Source organism: Xiphophorus maculatus, chromosome 1, assembly GCF_002775205.1.
Source record: "Xiphophorus maculatus strain JP 163 A chromosome 1, X_maculatus-5.0-male, whole genome shotgun sequence".
NCBI lineage: Eukaryota > Metazoa > Chordata > Actinopteri > Cyprinodontiformes > Poeciliidae > Xiphophorus > Xiphophorus maculatus.
This window is the reverse complement of record NC_036443.1, coordinates 28522126-28540081: the sequence shown is the minus strand read 5'-3', so window position 1 is coordinate 28540081 and position 17956 is coordinate 28522126. Positions and strand designations below refer to the sequence as shown.

Below are 17956 nucleotides of genomic sequence, written 5' to 3'. Positions count from 1 at the left end.
GCTCCAAGCTGCCTTAATAACTGAGTGCTGCTCCGATGCTGAAGGAGGGAATTTTGTTTATGGAGCGCTTAAAAAAGTAATGCAAACACTGGAGCCTGTGAAGGAATATGTCCATATTTAGCAAGCACAATAAACATGCATTCCTCCTCTGCCGCCCTCATCCTCAACTCTTCTTTTTATTCCCTCCCATCACTTCCTTGTCCTCATGTGCTTTCTGACCTTTCCCCATCCTCTCTTCTCGTCTTCTCCCCTCCTCGTCCTCATCTCCAGCTTGTCCTTGCCTCATTGTGTCTTTGCTGGCCTCCAGCGTGTGAGCAGATAGCCTGGGAAAAGATGAGGGCATAAACAAGGCACGCAAACAAAGCACCTGCTTCCTGCCGAGGTCTCGTGTCGCTAAATGTGCGGACGTAAATGGGAACGCTGCAGCAGAATGAGACGAGATGGATTGGACCGTGGGAGGAAAAACACAGACTGGCGCTGCAGCGATCCAGAAAGCCTCTGTGTTGCAGAGATGGAGAAAGCATGACAGAGGCTGAGATACCCTGAATAAACAGCTAATTGGGATAATTAAGGCAAATGCTTAGGATCAGGTTTTTGTTATTTTTGTCTGTTTGCCTTCGTAAGTGCAGCGGTACGGCTGGACGACTTGGCTGAAAAACGTGTCATATCAAATTCAACATTTTGACAATGAAACTGCTTAGTTGTAGTTACTTAATGCCCTTAATGGAGATTATTGAGCTTGTTTTAATTTTGTCATGCGATTAATTGATTTATTGCAACAGGCCCATACATTGTGCAGCCCTAATATTTGTTATCCGCATTTTACTGTGATTAAACAATACAAAATAAAATTCAGTCGATATCAATATTAAAAATTCAAATTTTCTGTTTTAAATCTCTGAAATTCTAACTGCTGGTGTGACCTTTCCTGTTTGATCCAGTTTTTACTCCTCATTGCTTTTTATTTTTAAGCAGTTACAATGAGGCGAAACCTTAAACTGCTCCTCAACAGGCCGTTGCTAGGTAACCAAGGAGTGAGTGAGTTAGTTGATTCCATGCAGCTAGCTTAGCAGCTAAAGTCTATTGGAAGTCTAAAGTCGTTTTTTTGAGGGAATATATATTTTTAAATAGTTTTTTTTAGTTATTCTATCAAAGCTGCTTCTATAACGTGTAATACGTTTTATAATTACATGCCATTAACAGATTATTCCCTGTTATCTCATTACCAAGCAGTATAACAATAACAAGGGGTACCCAAAGTGAGGCCCGAGGGCTATTTGTGGACCTTTTACTGAATTTCTGTGGCCGCCAACTGCAGTTCAAGAATAATACAAATTTAGCTCAACCATCACTGGTGTTTGAAGTAGATGGTGATGTTTGTTTTTATTGAATTATTACCGACAATCTTTTTACAATATAAAATCCCAAGTTCAACACAAAGTATTTGCCTATTTGTAACCGTTCACTGAAAAGCCAACTTTACTCCCAAATAAGCTTTTATCCAATTTACTAAACTTGGCAAAATAAATCTTAGATAACATTCCTTTACTTAAAAAAATATTTTGGTTGCTTGGTTAAACTTCTGCACATTTAGTTTGTTGTTGAGTTGGCAAAAAAGAAAAACAACCTTCAAAATCAGAACAAAAAGTTGTGATTTTATATTTTTTATTTTCTCGGCCTGCTTGACAAAACCGCTGCAGTAAAGGGAACAGTCCTTCCTCCTCCCAGTCTAGCGCTCTCTTAACTCCGGACATAAAGCAGAGTCTGAATATTTTCCACTAGGATGTTCGCTTACAGCCTCTCCACTTCCTTCTTCTGCCTCTTGTAAAGAGAGTGTTTACAACCAGCATAAATTATGTCAGATTCATAAGAAAACGAAAGATTAACTGTGACTCTGTGATCGTTTGTCTCTTTTATTGCTCAAACTTTGAAGTTGTTTGATTCTCTGTTTGATGCAGACTTCTATGTTTCTGTAGAAACACCAAACACACACTAGTTGTTCAAGTTTGAAGTAGAAATGGGAGTTGGAATGTGTGTCTTTGAGTCCAGCACCTGTTTGTGACTCAGCCGTGAATCACGGGTGGTTAATGAGAATCAATCACACCTGTCACAAACACACACCCACACACCCACACACACACGGAGTGAACGAGGAATTCCCTGTTGCCCGTTGTTTGGTTCGGTCTCATATGTCTGCTTGTCTGCTGCCTGAATTGATCACAACTTATTTGGAGTCTGGCACACACACACACACACACACACTCTCACACACATTTCCTCCTGTAACTTGACCTTTCCGTCTACCCGTGTGTGTTTCTGTATCATGTGAAGCTAACGTCAGCTGCCATTGATCGGCCCAGCTGTTGCCAGCTTTTTGCAGTAGGAGCATTGTCTGTCTGTCTCTTTAGTGTTTACTACGTGATCCGGTCATCTGTTGAACGGAAGAGGCGTTTTATCTGCTTAACAGAAACTAAGTGTGTTTGTTTGTTTTTGTGGCTGGGTTATTTTAGGCTCCAGTGTTTGATACACTCTTATCAACTTAAAACAAACGTAGTTTTTAAAGAGGGACCTGTTGTGCAGTATTCACATTTTGGACATTTTTCAACTTTTTTAAACATTTCTACTGCCTCTAAAACAACTCAAGTGCTTAAAAAAGCACCCACTTGTTTTTTGGTGACTGGAAAATGTACCGTTTCACTGCAAAAACACAAAATCTTACCAAGTATTTTTTTTGTCTAGTTCCTAGAGCAAATATTTTAGCAAACCTGGAATAAGACTAAACTGACTTACAAGTAACTTTTTAGCAAGAAATGGAAGCTTCTTTTAAGTAAAGAATTCCTTAATATTGATGCAGATTGTTTAAAATATAACAAGACATTTTTCCCATGTTATAAATTAATTTATCTGGCAATAGAGCAAGTAGTTTTTCATCAATATTAAGGAATTATTTACTTAAAACATACCTTGCTAAAAAGTTACTTTTAAGTTAGTTTGTCTTATTTCATGTGTAATAAGATATTTGCACTACAAACTAGACCAAAACTACTTGGTAAGATTTTGTGTTTTTGCAGTGAAAACCTCCTGAATGTAATGTCATAAATCAGCAGGCACTGCGCATCAGGCAACCTTTGGTGAGGTTACCTGATGTAGCAACCTCAACAAAACCCAGCCCATTATCCAGCAACCCAAACAGAGCACCAGCACATTTGGTCAGCTAGTTTTACTGCTGTACATTGGCTGCTGGAAAAGGCAGGTGTTTTGTTGTTGACTTAACCATCCAGAAACTATTTGCTGCTTTCTTGTTTGTTGTGCAGGAGGCACCAGTTCTGCTTTTCAAAGCTGTGTAGTTGTATAATTGCACATCTGTTTGGAGTCATTTTCATGTGCGAGTGTAAACGTTGAGTTGGGGGCGTGGTCAGCAGCAGCTTATTTGGATTTAAAGTGAAAAGATGCCCTAAAACAGCTTGAAACAGGCAGAACTGATCAGATTAAAATGTAATTATCTAAGAATGATTGTGATGGACTTATCCTAACATGGTCAAGGAAGCATAATAGGTCCCATTTAAAAATGCAAAGCAGTACTGAGTCAGACTTGTGTTTCTGGTGCAGCTGGTTGCTGTTTGTCGTTTCAAATAAACAGTCATATACACTTCTGTGATTGCGGTGTTTACTGGTTTTATTTTTATTGGCATCGGATGAGAATACAGCTTTCAGTGTGAGGCAGCAGTCAAGATTAGCTCCACTTCCTGGAACGTTTTGATTACTGGGAGGTCTCCTGGCAACCAGTGTAGCTGAGCTCAGGCCCAGTTACAGCCAAGCAGCTCTCAGGCCGGCCAGTTAAAGAGGAAATCTACTGGCTGCATAGAACATAACATGGATTGTCCTTTAAACGGATACTGATCGTTTATATTATGACTCCTTTGATGAAAGTGATGTTCATAAGGACAGAATGATATAAGAAAAACCTCAGATAATGTTGGTAGTGATATAACTTGCAGTAATTTAACGAATATTTTTCGATGGTAATGTTATTCTGCTTTGGATTCATTGCACACACAGATCCCAGAAAGTGAGGATTTGTTATTTTTATGACAACAAAGTTTTACTCTGGCAATGTGACATTTAAACAATAACGCAGCTTAATTGTTGTTACTCATCGTCTTTCTAAAACATTTTTCTGTTGCTTTAAACAAGTATTACCAATTATTTTGCTGGCATAACGAGCCTGTATATGCTGTAAATGCTAAATTAGCTACTGTCTATTGCAGTTTTTTGCATTATTGACATTAAAAAGAGCAATATTGAGTAACTTCAAATTTTTTGATACGTTGTGCTGCCCTAATATTTATGATGTAAGCTTTATGGTGATTAACGTAGGGCTGGACAATATAGCTGGGAAAATCTAAGCGTTTGTCAGTTGATAATGATAATTATAGTTTTTTGTTTTAAATATATGAAATACTAGCAAAAGTGGCATTACTTTTCCAGTTTTATCCAAAGTATTTGATTGTTTTTTTATTTTTAAGCAGTTATGAGACACTGTGGCAAAATCTGAAACTGCTGCTGCACCAGTTACTCAACAGGTTGTTGCTAGGTAACCAAAGAATGAGTGAGTTGTTAGTTAACAAAAGAATGAATGAGTGAGTGAGCTAACTTAACTATCTGTTAGCGGTTGAGCTAAAATCAGCTAAATCTGGTGCTGCTGTAAGCGAACCGGTAACCAGCCAGGCAGTTGCTATGGAGTTGCTACGACAATAAAGAAGCCACAAGCTTACAACTAGCTCTCAACTCATTCCTTTCTAACTTATAAACAATATAGGTACATTACAATATGTCACAATTTCTGAGTTCTCTACTCAGCTTTGTGTGATACTAAGATACCCTCACAGGTCAGACTTGTGGAAACTATGTATTGTTTTACTCAACCAAATCTACAAAACAGAAACTCCAGCTCACTGCCTGTTGTTCAGATTTTAAACGAGCAAATTGCGTCTTAGCAGAGATGGGAAATAAAGCTTCGCCTTCCGCTTGATCTTCTTTCCCCTCCCAAAGGCTCGGATATTATTACTGCTCTCCATGTTTCTCCAGTTGCGTATGTGCACAGTCCAGCTATATAAAGTCATTAAAACCGGACGTTCCTTAATGTTCATAACATTGTTGACCATTAAAGCTGGTAGATTATTAGTGTTGTGTAGAGAGCATGGCTTATGAAAAAATGCTTTGCTGCTTCGTCTGCCCAAAACACACCTTGATTTCTGTGATGAAGGGTTTTCTACTGACTGGTTATGTTAGATTTTGCTTTCTCTGCTTGATGCCATGATTTTACCCTTCTTACGCAGACCTATTATTTTCTCCACAATTATGGGATGTTTTTCAACGTGGCTGTTTAAGTCATAAGAAGCTACTTATTGCTTCAATTTGGGTTGAATATCTTGTTGCTAGGTGAAAGATAACCAGGCATACAGTAATTATCCAACAGGAGGCTTGTTTTTTTGTGGTCAAATGTTTCTGAAGAGTTTTTGGTTGCTGCTTTTGTAATTAATGAGCTTACCCCACTTTAGCTGATGCTAATGGTATTGGTCAGGCTTCTCATCTCGTGTTCCTCGGATGCTTCATAATGCCTCGGTGTGTGAGAGCCAAGTGTGTTCGTTTAGGATGTCAATTATGTGAAAGTACTTTCAGGATTTCTGCAGAGTCAGAAGAGGAGGAAAAATTACAAATCACATCAGCTGGTATCACCTATAATCCTGTATGTCTGACAGAAGAGAGAAATTTTATGCTCAACGGTTTTAGAGGAAAAAGATCCTTTTTATTATTTTATTTTTAGACGTTTTCACTGTTCCTGCCTAAAAATGCCTACCACTTCAGAGGAAAAACCAGCTGTGTGCAAAGGTGCAATTTGTCAGGGGAAATTAGGTCTTTACACCCAGCCTGGATCCCAGAAGAAGAGGAAGGATGTGGGGCAAGTATACAAGGCGCAGCTGAGCAGTCTGGGTTCTTATTTATTCATGAAGGCCGGAGAGAGACAACAATGCTAATCCCTGTGAGGAAATACAGCTAGCTGTCGACCAAACTGTCGCTGCGTCTTCTGACGGAGGTCTGAGAGGCAGCGAACACGAGTGTCTGTAACACTTGGCTCTGCAGGAGGAATGGATTTGCATGAATTTGTCTGAAGTAGTTTGGGTCTGCCTGGGAGCTGAAGAGGCGACTGCGTTCTCTTTGGTAAGAATGTGGTTCTGCACACTTTATTGTGTCATTTCAAAGAGTTGTTGACATTTTTACAATGTAAATTGTGCTACAGTAAATTCTGTATGAAATATCACAAGGAGAAATGTGTGATGTTCATTAGAGATGCACAGATCCAGTATTAGACTTAGACTTAGACTTAGACTTTATTGATCCTTTGGGAAGACTCCCTCAGGAAATTGAAGTTACCAGCAGCTCCCAGGCAAAAAAACAAAGATAACACACAGTAAGCAAAAATGCAAAAGAATACAAAATTACAAATTAAATACTAAGGTACACACTAAATGTGAGTAACCAAAACCTTAAATTATGCAAGAAAAACCTTGAATTATGCAAGAAACAGGGAATAGGAATAAAGAATATAAGAATATAAATAAATATAAATACAACACAAAAAAAATATAAGAATTTGGCGGATAGATTGACCAGTGATATCGTATTGCACTATGTGGTTTGACCTGATAAGTATGGAGAAAAATACAAGGGGTCACTACTCCTTCTACCCTCTGTCCTGTGTCACCTCCCCCCACCCCCCAATGAGGAATTGTACAGTCTGAAGGCATGGGGGACAAAAGAGTTCTTAAATCTATTGGTCCGGCACTTGGGAAGCAGCAGTCTGTCACTGAACAGGCTCCTCTGGCTGCTGATGACGGCGTGTAGAGGGTGGCTGCTATCGTTCATGATGTCCAGCAGTTTGTTCAGTGTCCTCGCCTCTGCCACCGTCACCAGAGAGTCCAGCTTCATGCTGACCACAGAGCCGGCACGCCTGGTCAGTTTGTCCAGTCTGGACGTGTCCTTCTTGGATATGCTGCCTCCCCAGCACACCACGGTGTAGAAGAGGACTGTTGTGCAGATCTGCTCATTAGTTCAGATGTGGGTGCATGAAGAGACATTTGTGTGTGCACACACATACACACATTAGTGTGCCACTCTGCAGCACTTCTCAGCAGGTGAAAAAAATCTGGCCCAATCAGCAGCACCCTCAACTCAGGTATATAAGGAATCCACTAACCACTTTACTGGTTTTGCAACAGAGCTGAGGAAGGCAAACACAGCCTCCAAAGCAGCATTTCATGGAAAAGGACTTATAAGGACTACCGGTAAGCCACTAACTGGGCTTAATTGAATGTAATTTGACTGTAGTTTTGCATTTGAGAAATGAAATGAAGAATTTATTGAAGTAACAGTTTGCATTGCTAGTTTTATAGTTTGGTTCCACTAAATGTATGTTAAACTCACAGCAACTAATATTTAATGGAAAAAACCTCATGTCCTAAGGAAAAGAAAAAAAAATGTAATTCTAAAATGTGTGGATTTGTTTGATTCAAATTCAACCAGACATGAAATTTAATAATTTAATACTGTGAATTTATGGTTAAAATTGTAAGAGAAATGTATGTTTAAGGTTAAAAATGGAATTAGTCATTAAGATAAATTATTAACTTTGACCCAAATGTCTAAAAATGTATGTTAAAATATTTTGTATGTGTTTTGTAGGTTTTTCACTTGTTCTGTTCATTGGTTCTCACTCATTGGTGAAAATAAAAAAGATTGAGTGAATTCCTGAAGTCTTCAAGTCCTCCTTTTCAAGTGTAGGAAGCCATGAAATTATAGGACACTTGACAAGGACACTGGCAATCACAGACTGGTAGAACATCCAGAGCAGTTTGCTGCAGATGTTAAAGGACCGCAGTCTCCTCAGGAAGTACATCCTGCTCTGCACTTTCCCATACAGGTGGCTAGTGTGTTTTGACCAATCCAGTTTACTGTCCAGCCACAGCCCGACGTATTTGTAGGAGTCCACGACCTCAACCTCAGTTCCCTCTAATGCGACTGGTCTCGGCTTTGGTCTGGACCAAATATTAAATATTAATATTAATAATCTGTATCAAGCCTGATATTGGAAATATTCTAGATCTAGTATAGGTGACAATGTACCCGATCCATAAGGCTTGATCTAGTCAGTCTAATTCTATGTTTTGAGCTCTGAGCGATCGTGTTTTATTTATTTTACATTATATTTAATATTCCTAATTGTACTTTAAAAAACTTTTGAAAGTTTTTTTTACACGTTTCACATATTGTTTTAGTTAGTTTCAGTTCTTTATTTACTTTACATTTACTGTTATGCTCCTAATTACACTGACAGAACAAATTAAAGTCATGTTGAAGTTATTGTGTATTTAAAGTCATCAAATAAGTTTGTAATTCATTATATTTACGTCTGTGTTTTTAGTCAATTCGGTTCTGTTTTTCTGAATCTGATTGGTCTCACCCAATACCAAACCTCAGATATTGGTGCTGGAAGTAAAAAAAAGTGGATCGGTTCTATTCCTATTGCAATAACTCAATTAATCACATGAAAAATTAAAACAAGTTCAAGAATTTCCATTTGCATGATTTATTGTTTTTCTCCTCTTTTTTTTTATACCAAAAACTGGATGATAAAAGTCTTCAGCCTAATCGGTGTATCTCCAATGTTCATTTAAATACTTAAAACATCAAACTAAAAGTTTAATTTTAGAGATTGACAAATGTTTGTGCTTTTCGCCTTTAAAGAAACAAACGCCTCGTCAGCTACATATTATAAATCAAATGAAGGTGGAGTGGAAAATTTCAGCTGCAGGTGACTCTCATCCACGTGGATAATTCCTGCCTCTTCAATAATCGCTGCAAAAATAGTCGACGGACCTAAAATCGGTTGGGCGGACGGCTCTAATGGAGAGCCGAATCGGCAAAGAAGCCGGCCGCAGCGCGGCTTATTGCAGATAATACAAGTTTATTACACACAAATCAGGCTTAAAAGGCTCCAGTGGGACAAAAGTGAACCTGAGTCTCTAATGGGTGAAGGTGCTCTGACTCATGTTCCCACAGTGAACCCAAAGGCTTTATGTTCCTGGTTATCTCTGCGCCACAAGCTCCGCTGTTTATTGTCACCTTGCAAGTGTTGGTCGACGTCTCGGTTCAAATGTATCGCGTCAGAAAGCTTTCTGAATGGTGTCGCTGCTCCACTTTCCTTCAGTGTTTAACAGGGACAGGACAGTATGAAGTTCCCACCAAGGAAAATACCAGTTCCATTTTTCAGTCGCACACAAAAAATGAAAACATAAACTGTAACATGAACCAAGTGCTGAAATTTAAAGCCAGAAAACAATTATTAGTCCTGCTTATCTTGTTTATATGTTGCTTTATATGTGCAGAGGTTTTTCTTGCAACCCCCACATTATGTCTATTTGGACACAGTTTGAGATTTGTTCTTTCTTCCTGATCATATCCTCCAAATATTGTTATTTTCATCTATTGAATGGCTGTGGCCTGAAGCATCTCTGTTCCCTTCTCTGTCTGTTTTTGTTTTCTCCCTACAGGCTATTGCTGAACTTTACTTTTGTTGTGCTTCTTTACCATGACAAGAAAGGGTTTCTTGTCACCCAAATAGGGTCAGAAACCCTATTTGGGTTTCTGATTCTGCTGCCAGCATTTCTGGCGATACAGAATTTTGTGATCAATTTCTGATGTATGTATGTAGCTTCTGTTGAAACTGAATACGGTCGATTTTGAAAAGAACAAAATGGTGTCAACATAAAGTGCTTTGTAAGAGATTTCACGATAAAACAAGATTTTGCTATGTTTTGAGGTCTTTAGCATGCTACATTAGCAGTTAGCCTGGCTAGCACAGCTAAAAATAGCATCTCTCCAGGTATTCAAAAGGATTAGGAGAGAAAACCTCTCTGCTCAGACTTCTTATGTGCTTAAAGTATTGCTCTCTCTCACTCTCTTGCAGCCAAAAATGATCAGGATGACTTCTTAATTCCAAATTACAGGGATTAACAGATTTTTAAAGGTTTTTGAGGTCAGGAAGGAGAGATGTGTAAAAGAGGGAGGCTGAGCGGAGATCAGCCAATAAGCTGAGCTGCATTGAGTTTACCTTTGAGGATTGGGTTATTATTGTCTGTGAAAACCACACCGGTGACATTTGTCTGGTGGTGGGGTTTCTAGTTGCAGCTGTCGTGTCTCTCCTTGTAAACTCCCGGGGGCTTTTCACATAATTGGATATGGTAAATTAAATGTAGGCAGACATAAATGTGAAAGGCTCAGCTTATTAAACCTTTAAAGAGAGGATATTGTTTCTACATTTATGATGTTTGAATGCAAGAAAGCAATGGTGTGGATTTGATTGGATAAAATCTGGTTGTTTTGTTTATAATTCCTTTAAACTTTAAAAATGAATGTTCTTAAAGGGCCGGTTGTACCAGAATGTATTGGTAAGATCCATAAACAAACTGTTAACATATAAATCAATTCTTAAAATTAAATAATATTGAACATCCTTTCATTCCCTCCAGGATTTTGTGACTGTTTTGGGGATTTATTGCAAAAAAAGTAAATAAATAAAGGTGTTGTGGTAATAATCTAGAAATATTTGCACTTATGTATGATGGGAAATAGGACTTTTAATTATTCGCCGTATCATTATGGATTATAAATCAAGTAAACCTGATGAGTGAGTGGTAGAAGTAAGAAATACTGCCACCTGCAGGTGGGAGTAAACAGTCACTTGGATCCAATATTTTTCACCATTTTGCCAAAAATCTTCAATAAACTCACATTTATACATTGTGTGAAAAAGTGCAGGGATTTGTTGATTTTTGTGTAAATTTTCACGATAAACAGATAAAAACTGCTTTGATTTGATCAATAAAGCAAAATCTAAGCACAATGCTATATTGACAGTTGTATTTACTGTATGTGTTCCTTTAGAGCACATGTGTCAAACCCAAGGCGCGGGGGCCAAATCTGGCCCAACACAGCTTTTTATGTGGCCCTCTAGACTCTAAATTGGTCCCTCCAATTTCTTGTGAATTATTGTGGAAATTCATGTAAAAATGAACAGTATTTAGATCCCTGTATTTTTTCTCACTAATACATAATTGAGCTTATTGAAGATTTCTGGGCAAAAACGGTAAAAAAATATTGGATCCAAGTGACTGCTTACTCCCACCTGCAGGCGGCAGTATTTCATACTTATACCTTACATGATTTATAATCCTTAATGATACAGCGAATAATAAAAAGTTATATTTCCTATCATACATAAGTGCAAATATTTCAAAATTATTACCACAAACACTTTTTAAATTTTTTTTAAATTTTGCAAAAAATCCCAAAACAGTTGCAAAATCCTGGAGGGAGTGAAATAGCTTAATTTTAAGAATTTATTTATGTTTTAACAGTTTTTTGATGAGTTTAGCAATACATTCTGGCCAAAGCTCATTTACCGGCCCTTTAAGAACATTCATGATCTTCATTTGGCCCAAAATGAAATTGAGTTCGACACCGTTAGAGTCCAGAGGGCCACATAAAGAGCTAGGGCGAGCCAGATTTGGCCCCTGCGCCTTGAGTTTGACATGTCATGAGCATTTATTTTTGTTTTCTATGACATTGTTTAAACAGCAGCAGGTGGACCAAAACGACAATAACAACCAGGTGAAGATGGAGACACAATAACAACTTCATCATCACAGTTCCCTTCATGATTACTGGGAATAAAATCTGTTTTTTCCTCTGCAACACAACACCATTAATGTCCTGCCACCGCAGCTGAGACCAAGAGTAACTGCATGCTGAAGAAACATCATCATCTCCACCACCACCATCATCATCATGGAAACCATGTTAATGATCTTGGAGTTGGAATCGATCCACATGTGCAGGCAACTAATTAGACAAACAAATGGCAATTAGACGGGAGTCCCATAATCCACTTAACAACCAGGCGAGTGGAGACAAACCAGTTCAGCGAGGCGTTGTCATAAACCTCTCTGCGAAACATTACTGTTGATGGAGAAATCACTGTTCTAGTGGGATTTCAAATTGACGATTTTATGTAGCAGGAAATGGAATCAAAATGTCAACATTGTGGATATTATTTGTGTTTCTCTGAGTCTTGAAGGCTTTCATTGACCAAGAAGAAGCCCAATTACACTTGGCATTTAAACTCTTAACTCCAACTTGGATTTTATAGGCTGGTTTGTGCAGAGGAATTGATTGAATGCTAGCCAGAAACAACTTTTAGGCCTTTTTGGTCTGTAGCGACAGCTTCCTGAGCCGTGAATTAAACCTTACTTACTTTTTTTTTTTCCTTAAAGCTTTCCCAGTCCCTGACAACAGCTGCTGCTAGAGAAAGTCATTTACTGCTTGGAGAGACATTTCTTTGCAAAACAAAGATGTCGTTTCCATTCATTTCTTTCCATCAGTTAGCTCTGTTTAGTCCGGTTTAATCAAACTCTATTTTGTTTGCCTAGAAAGACCAGTTTGCTTGGGGTGGTGTGACTGTATAATACCAAAATAGCGAACTCTGGTCCGCCTAAAACTTTGTGTTCCACTGGTTTGATGAGATGCAAACCATCTGAAAGAAAAACCGTTTATTCCCCGATGTTCACAGTTTTATTTGCCCTGCAGTCATGTTAAATTTGGTGAGTAGAAAAAGCCTTTTTTCCTGGCATTCTTCCCAAACAGTCTGTTGGCTTCAATTATAACAAATCTCACAAAGAGCTCTTTAGATTTCTCTCTGTTTTTTTACCTTTTTCCACCCTGTTCACTACGGTTGGTGCCAAAATTAAGTTGGAGTTTGGTTCGTCTGTGTTTGTCACAGTTGAAGTTGCTATAAACTTTTAATTGTTGCTCCGACTGTAGATATAGGCATGTTTAGGTGAGCAGCTACTTTCTTGAAGTAATTTTCTGACTTATGGCACGTTCTCTTGTCTTTCCTATTTTGAAAAGTGATCAAAACGGCATCTGGGAAATGTTATATGTATAATAAAAGACACAAAGTTATTGAATTTATATTAAATCTTACTCAGAAAAGGAAACATGTAGGTTAATATAAGATTCTGACATAATTTTTGTTTTTTTTCTGATGTCTTTTGCTGTCTCATCTGTATTTTCTGACTTTGACTGGTTGACTTAAATAGAGAATTAAGGATTTTTAAATTTCACATCTGGTTGTTTTGTAAAAAAATGGCTGAAATAGTGCCGTTTTTTGTGTTTTCCCTGCTGATCTGATCCAATCAAGACAAAAATTGTCCCGTTCTGTTCTCCGGTGGATAACGGTGGTGGTTTTATCTGTTTCACCCCTCAGGTTCTGGAAGAGTCTTTCAGTGAGAACCTCCTGCTGTTTTTTGGCTCAGTAAAGATTGAGCCACTTGCTTTTTAAGACCACAGTGTTATCCGTGGATCATACCACCATCTGCGGCTGGAAACAAATGGTGGATTGTAGGAGCAGTTGGGAGGAAACGCCATCAGTTCAGAGTACGGTGACATTTCCAGAGGTTTCACTCTTACATACAGGACTTCAGTTCCTCACTCGGCATCAGCTGCTGGCGTCCCACAGACTGATGGCTTGCTTTATTTTAACAGACCAGACATATATACTGTACATGAATAAGTCAATCAAGTTTATTAGTATAGCACATTTCAGCAACAAGGCAGTTCAAAGTGCTTTATGCCATAAAAACATAATGCAAAGTCATAAAAGATCATTGTTGGACATCAAAATGTTGGTCATTGCTTCATTTATTATGGTTGAAAAGCAAAACAGATGGCCTTTAGTCTAGATTTAAAGGAACTCCGAGACTTTCTGTAAGTTTTTTCCAGTTTCGTGGTGAATAGAAGCTGAAACATGCGACCAGCAGTGGAGAAAATGCTCAAACACTGTTCTTCAAAAATACTTAAAGGGGACGTATTGTGCAAAATTTAGATTTTGCACATTTTTGTACTTCTATTTGGGTTTCTACTGCTTCTAAAAAGAGAACCCAGACAGTTTCTGGCAATCAGTAAATGTTTTTTGGGTTTCTGGAAAATGTTCCATTTAAAAAAAACCCTGTAACGCCACAAATCAGCAGGCACTGCCCGTTACCTAGCAACACCAGCGAAGCCCATCCCGTACCTAGCAACCCAAGCAGAGCACGTTTGGTCAGCTGGTTTTAAAGCTGTATGTGCTGTACAATGGCTGCTGGAAAAGACAAGTGTTTTGTTGTTTATTTACCATTAAGAAACCCCGTGCTACATTCTTGTTGGTTGTGCAGGAGGCTCTGCTTCTGCTTTTCAAAGATGTACGGTTGCTGTTTGCAGCAATTTTCACATGCGAGTGTAAGCATTGAGTTGTTTTCTGTCGTCTTCTTCTTTGGGGTTTGCTCCGATGGCAACACCGGTTGTTGATCATGTGACTCAAGTGATGCGAAAAACAAAATGTTTCCATTACAGTTTTGCGAAATAAGCCAATTTCAATTCCTACTTTTACCAAAAGACTTGAGTTTTTTCTAAAGTGGTGTGTTCAAATTAAGCAAACTCATTTCTGAAATGTTAAATTGCTCACTTATAATGTCAAGGGAATTATAAGTAAACTCAGTGAAGGGTGCGACCCCAGGTCAGCGTGATGTCATCGTCTCTGGCGGCTCCTTTTCTTCTTCATGTGATTTGGCTCTCGTCGCTCAGCTGTTTCTGTAATTACGCCTCACATACGTAGATCTCTCCAGGGAAACCTTTAGCAGTGGTGACGACGTCTCCAGTCTGAGAGCTTCTGCCCCCTTTTTCTAACCTTTTCTTTCTGTTGCTGCTTTTCTCCGTCTATTTAACTCCCTGCAGCAGGTTCTTCCTCGTCCTTTTTCTTCGAGGAAACGGTTTCCTGGCTTGGCCTGATCTAAGAGCCATTTGAAAATGGAGCGACAACAGGAAACAGACGAGGAGTGAATTGCTAATGGGGTTTATTTTATTTATATTTCCCTCTGGCCCCACCTCAGCTGGCTGTCAGAGCGCTCCTACTCCGGATTTCCATATTGACAGGAGTTTATCCACTCCTCCTTTTTAAACGCTGTGTAAGTACCTTCAGGAGAGACAAATGGACTCTGAGAAGGGTTGGACTGAACAAGTGAAGGCCCTTTATCCTCATGTAATTAGGTCAAGCATTTAGGAAAGATGTCAGTGCTTCCATTAGTCTCGGTTCAGAAAGAGGAAGAACAATGATTAAGATGTTCTCTCCTTTTTTCTTATCGATTCTTTCTCATCTGCTTTTCTCTTTTCATCCTAAAGATCCAAAGTTGCTTCCTAAATATTGTACTTTCTCTCCAGTAACTCGTTTTCTCCTCTGTCCAAACGTTTTGCCATAATCAAAATCCACCTATGGGGCCGCAAAAAGTATTTTAAGACAAAACGTTTTGTGCCAATAATAAACTAAAGTAAAAATGAAAATCACTGGAGATGCTAACCAGCCCACAGTTTCAGACTTTTTTAGGTAGAGGCAGAAAAACTTGTTTTTTGTTTTTTTTACCACATATTTTTTAAGATGTTTTTATCATAATAAAATCAAGAAATGGATGGCCATCCTGACCATCCATCTTCAGTCAGAGGCTTCTTCAAATTTGCTGTAATACAGACAGCTACAAGAGATTTTATTCCTGCCAACAGCCATCATTATCTACAATAACTCTTTGAAAAGTTTGAATTAATATGAGTTAAAACAACATTTTATTTCCCTTTGGGATCAATAAAGTAATTTTGAATTTAAATTGAGGTCGGGGGGCCACACAGAGTCCTCCAGAGGGCCACAAATGGCCCCCAGACCACACTTTGGACACCCCTGGTTTAAGAAGCAGCAGCAGACAAGTAGAAGAGTGTTTCTTTTGAGCGCTCTGCCGCAGCCTGACTCTCTCTCCCTCCCTCCCTCAGGTGTAATGAGAGCGCTGGTCATGGACAGATGATGGACGTGGAAACGTCGTACTCGGATTTCATCAACTGTGACCGCACAGGCCGCCGGAACGCCGTGCCCGACATCACAGGGGAGGGGGCGGCCACGGCGAGCACGAGTGAGCTCACCAAAGACATGGCAGAGATGGATCTGAAGGCTGCAGGTGGGTGGAACCGGAGATGTGCGTCCAACGCCAGGAAGGACGGTTTTACTTACAGCTGAGGAGATGAAGCTGGAAATGGAAAGTAAACCGTTTTTTCACAGGGTCTGAGTTTAAATCAAAATAGAAATGGGAAAATCTGGAAGATACTAGAACTTAATGTTATGCAATCACCTTTAAACAGGTAGCACCATATATAGTGGCATTTTATCAGGCCTGTCACTGTGTCACATTTTACTGGATGACAGATTATCCCAGACGTTATTGGGACAAACAATAATGTTGGTGTTTTTGAGACCATTTTCAAGTAATATCATGGTAATGGCATAATAACTTATGTTCTAAAATAGTCAACATCTCCAAACCTGACTCCTGCAAAACCAAGAATGTCTGCAAGACAGTTTCTTTTTCTTTAAAAATGGGCCAATTTTTTGCACACTGCTCTCAATTTTTGCTAATTTTTCTTACGGTTAAATTTAATTGTGCATATTAGTGGCTACGTTTTTTGGTTTTTTTATTGTACCTGTAGCAATAATTTATCTTTTTTTACATCTGAAAAGGCTTCCTTCCATTTTAACTGCAGCATGTACAGTTTTTAAATCCCCTGCAGGAGTAGTTCTGGAAAATCACATTTATTTAAAAAAAAATAAAGAACAGAGTTCTTATTATGGGCTTTTCCACGTTAATCACAAGGCACACACTCTTTCATAAAATTAAATTATGGGTAGAACTCAGAAATGTTGAGCGTCGGCACCAGACTGCAGCATAATTATGTGCCTGCAGTGTTTTGCAACAGAGTAAAGATGGAGTATTTGTGTCTGTTTGACCAGCAGTGTCCAGGATGTTGACAGGTTTTACGTCTAAAGGCCTTTTTTTCTGCAGAAAGTGAAAGATTATTTAAGTTCTGTGTTTTCAGTGAGATCATCAGGCAGATTGTTGTGTATCTATATCACTATAATAAAGTATAAAATCAAGAATTGAAGGCGTTTTCACAAACTCTGCAGTATGAATTAATAATTCATTTGTTTTTTTCCAAGGTGGAATGATGATGCTACATACACTTGCTATGGATTTTTAAACAATAATTGGGTGCACCAGTGAATCACTAATCAACAAATGTGTTCATTTATATAACACTCATTTAAATATTTTTGTAAATATTCCTTAGAATGTTAAGAGAAATTTTTGTACTAATTTAGATGTGGATATTAGTTCACTATTCTCTCAGAATTGATAAAGTTCATTAAATTACTTGCTCAGCCTTTAATGTTTAATATTGTTGTGGTCAGAATCATTCAAAAATCTTAATTATTGATCATTTTAAAACCAACATGGATGTGTGAATGGTAAAGTTCTTCACCTGACCCAAAACATTCGTACTTAAATGACTACAAATCAGGAATAATCAGTGGTGTGCACTGCTAGCTGAAAAGCAAGTCCTGCTAATCATAACCATTAGTTTTGCTAATACCTACATTGTATTTAGCACAAGCTAATGCTAAAGTGCTAAATTCAGCCATGTTGATACCCACCATGTGTTAATGACTCAACATGTTTTTAATATATAGTATTACGCCCCCAACAGGGTGAAATTTGTTACTGCACACCTACCTATATGCTGTTTGTGCTTCAGAAACTTATGGTTTCAGTTTTATACTTGCTGATTATTACTAGCTTTGCTGCTGATTTTCCTTAATTGATCATGGTTGATCAATGGATTTTAAACTGATGCATTCTGGGAATGAAATAAACATAATTTTCTGTTTTTAGAATGGAGGACGTGAGGCAAGGAAGAGGTCTTCACCCAC

The 17956-nt window shown here is 38.5% G+C and overlaps 1 protein-coding gene across 1 annotated transcript in view; it reads left to right on the top strand.

Annotated features, from left to right (window-relative positions):
• Window positions 1-17956, top strand: part of pkig (cAMP-dependent protein kinase inhibitor gamma) — a 33757-nt gene that overhangs the window by 13593 nt on the left and 2208 nt on the right. The window contains exon 2 of the mRNA XM_005811086.3: window positions 15970-16151. Within this exon, the coding sequence (XP_005811143.1) occupies window positions 15998-16151 (154 nt within the window). The 5' untranslated portion in view covers window positions 15970-15997. The remainder of the gene's footprint in view (window positions 1-15969; window positions 16152-17956) is intronic.